At 50.5% G+C, this 3,576-nt stretch overlaps 1 protein-coding gene across 1 annotated transcript in view; it reads left to right on the top strand.

The window, feature by feature from the left end:
- prdm1a (PR domain containing 1a, with ZNF domain) overlaps positions 1–3,376 on the top strand; it is a 17,064-nt gene extending 13,688 nt beyond the window's left edge. Inside the window, exons 5-8 of the mRNA XM_080039052.1 lie at positions 549–980; positions 1,149–1,813; positions 2,239–2,367; positions 2,758–3,376. Coding sequence (XP_079895178.1) covers positions 549–980; positions 1,149–1,813; positions 2,239–2,367; positions 2,758–3,342 — 1,811 coding nt within the window. The 3' untranslated portion in view covers positions 3,343–3,376. The remainder of the gene's footprint in view (positions 1–548; positions 981–1,148; positions 1,814–2,238; positions 2,368–2,757) is intronic.
- Positions 3,377–3,576: the final 200 nt, after the last annotated feature.

Genomic DNA, 3,576 nt, shown 5'->3' with positions numbered 1-3,576 from the left:
ACACACACACACACACACACACACACACACACACACACACACACACACACACACACACACACACACAATGCCTAAAGGCAGCTGTCACGCCTCACTTCCTGTCTACTGGCCCCCACCCTCGGCCTTAATGCTCGTTCGTCAAGTCTGTCACCTTAATTGGCCCACTGAGTTACTTATGGTATTCTTTAACCCTGTCACACACACACACACACACACACACACACCTTTGCTGAAGAGAACTGAGTGACCCGCAGAGGTTTATTTCTGCAGCTATAGGCGAGATAGGCTAAGTTTGAAAGTTTTTAATGTTGTGAAGTAGAAGTCATGATTTTATAATTTAAAGGTGTAGTCTGTGATTCTGGAGAACGCTTCTTGTCAAAATCACTATTTATCAAAATCAGTGAATATCTCCTTATGATCCAGAATTGATCTGTTGAACTCACACTAACCCCTATCCTCTCTCTCTCTCTCTCTCCCTCTCTCTCTCCCTCTCTCTCTCTCTCTCTCTCTCTCTCTCTCTCTCTCTCTCTCTCTCTCTCTCTCTATAGAACAATCTCTTCTTGAGGTGGAGCAGCAACAGGTGAGCAGCAGCGAGGAGCGCTTGGTCGACCCCACCAGCCCCTCTGTCCCCACTGCTACCCCCGTCCCGCCCAAGAGGGAACACAGCGTCCTCTCCATTCTGCGCGGGACCAACCAAAGTATATCAAACGCACCCATATCCTCCACTAAGAGGGAGCCCAGCCGCCCTCTCCCCACCCGCCCGCGCTGCGCCGACAGCCCCGAGCGTCCCCTGTACCCGCGGGCCCTGTACCCGGCCGTGAGGACACACACGCACACACACATCTCAGACGACTTCCTGAGCCACAAACCGGGTCAGATCGGTTACCCCGCAACACGCTCCCCTGGCAACCAGTCCTCGGCAACGCCCAGCCCGTCGGCAAGGAGCAGTCCAGAGAGCAGCCCTCAAGGCAGCCCTTCAGGTAGTTCATTGATTTGTTTTGTTTATTGAGTTTAGTTCTCAGAGGAACTTTCAGTTTGTGTTTATTCTAGCGCCCCCTTTCGACAAAAGCGGTAGTGGTAGAACTTGATAACAGCCTGTTTTAAAAAATGCCAAATAACTAAAAACATTCTTCCTTTCTTACTCCCAGGTCAAGCTCTGTCCCCTGGTTCTTTCTACCCCAGTGGCCTGGGTTCCTATCCGGGTTACTCTCCTCCGTCCCAATCGTTCTACCCTCCAGCAGCCCCCTACTCTCGCTACCTGCTTCCCCCTCACTACCCTCTGCCCGGCGGGGGAGTCCCAACCATCGGAGGCATCTTCCCCCGGATGTACCCGCTATACAGCAGCCTCTTGCCCCACCACGTGCCCCTGCTTCCATCGGACAGTGCTGGAAGGCGCTTCTTGATGCCCGAAGCAGTCCACCCATCCCACCACAGAGAATACCTCCTCCCCGGGCCCACCAGTGCCTTCTCAGCAGCCACCTCTCTGAAGGACAAATCAGGGCCTCGCAGTATGTACTCGGGGCACGCTCACCCACACCACAGACCCTCCCACGCCCCATCCAGCGGGTCCCCTACAGCGGGTACGGCCCCCCCAAACGAGAGGGTACCCACCAAGCCTACCTCCGCCCTGCTAGGGAACACCAGAGAGCACTGTCCCGAAGACGAAGAGGCCATTAACCTGAGCAAGGCCAAGCGTGGAGTGGGCTCGGCGGGACACAGGACGCTGCCCTACCCGCTCAAGAAACAGAACGGAAAGATCAAGTACGAGTGCAACGTGTGCAGCAAGACATTCGGACAGCTGTCCAACCTCAAGGTGAGAGGAAGAAAACATTTGAATTTAAATTAAAATTCACAACAAAATGTCATGTAGATATTGTTTTGACAAGAACTACAAAATACAGTAATCGTGTTAATAGACGGTTGTGATTTTGGTCTAGAAAAAATCTTGCTTCATGTATTTGTCATTGTATAGATAGATAGATAGATAGATAGATAGATAGATAGATAGATAGATAGATAGATAGATAGATAGATAGATAGATAGATAGATAGATAGATAGATAGATAGATAGATAGATAGATAGATAGATAGATAGATAGATAGATAGATAGATAGATAGATAGATAGATAGACAGACAGACAGATAGATAGACAGACAGACAGACAGATAGACAGACAGACAGACAGACAGATAGTTTCTGAATATATCCCTAAACGTATTATGTTCCCCTCCCCAGGTCCACCTGCGTGTGCACAGTGGAGAGAGACCGTTCAAATGTTCCACCTGCAGCAAAGGCTTCACGCAGCTCGCTCACCTGCAGAAACACTTCCTCGTTCACACCGGGGAGAAGCCACACGAATGCCAGGTGAGAAACCATGCTGTTAGTTATCTGGTGTTAATACACAGCCCAGGCTCTGTAAACGGGCACTCTGCATGGGCTTCGGATACCGTTTTATCTAATTAAAAAAATCAAATAAATGTCATACACTTTGTTTACATACCAGTTTACAGAGCCTAAACTATGTATTAGCACATTAGCATTGTATGTATTAGCATTTTTGGGCACACACACAGTACAGGCAAGTAGCGGATCGTAAGGAGATATTCACTGATTAAAAGAAAGTAACAGAAATTGATTTTGACAACAAGCGTTCTCCAGAATCACTGACACCATCTTTAAAAAACACCCAGATTTGACTGTCAATCTGTTGTTCTTTCTACAAGCTTCTGACATCATTTCCTTTGTCTCTTCCAGGTTTGTCACAAGCGTTTCAGCAGCACCAGCAACCTGAAGACCCACCTGCGTCTGCACTCGGGGGAGAAGCCGTACCACTGCAAGCTCTGCCCGGCCAAGTTCACCCAGTTCGTTCACCTCAAGCTGCACAAGCGGCTGCACTCCCGCGAGCGCCCGCACAAATGCAACCACTGCCACCGCCACTACATCCACCTGTGCAGCCTGCGTCTACACCTAAAGGGATACTGCCCGGCCACCGTCTCCACCCGGCCGGGAACAGTAGACGAAGTGCAGCGCGCCAATGAGGAAATCGAGCGCTTCGACGTGAGCGAGCACGCGGAGCAGCTGGAGCAGCTGCAGGGCGGGGTGGAGGTGGAGGCCATGTTGGAGAAGCAGGTCCTGGGCCTCATGTGGAGGGAGCCAGAGATGAAGTCTGCACACTACCACGCGCACCATAAGCAGTGTGCGTCAGAGCTCATGTCGCCTGGTTACGGTCTCTACGAATCGCCGAACGAGACCTCTGTCATCAAGATGCGACGTAGCAGCCCCATGCTACCGCTACCGGCTAACCTCACCATTAAGCAGGAGTCGGAGGATCATGCTTAAGTGAACTTTAAGGGAACTTTAAGGGAACGTTAAGTGAACTTTAAGGGACGTAGAGTAAAGACCGCTTGACTCAAACTCGGACTGGGTTGCCAGGTGCAACGGCTGTACATAATTCTTTCTCTACCTGGCTGACATCGTGAGTGACGTCATGATTTTCACCAGGTTTTTTTTTTTCGACCTATCAGGGACTTGCGTACTCAGGGCTCGAGAGACACCGTCCCCATGACTACTTAG

Source organism: Ammodytes marinus (genome assembly GCF_949987685.1).
Source record: "Ammodytes marinus genome assembly, chromosome: 13".
In the NCBI taxonomy this organism is placed as follows: domain Eukaryota; kingdom Metazoa; phylum Chordata; class Actinopteri; order Uranoscopiformes; family Ammodytidae; genus Ammodytes; species Ammodytes marinus.
Note: the sequence above shows the minus strand (reverse complement) of the source record. Positions and strands in the feature narration are given on the sequence as shown.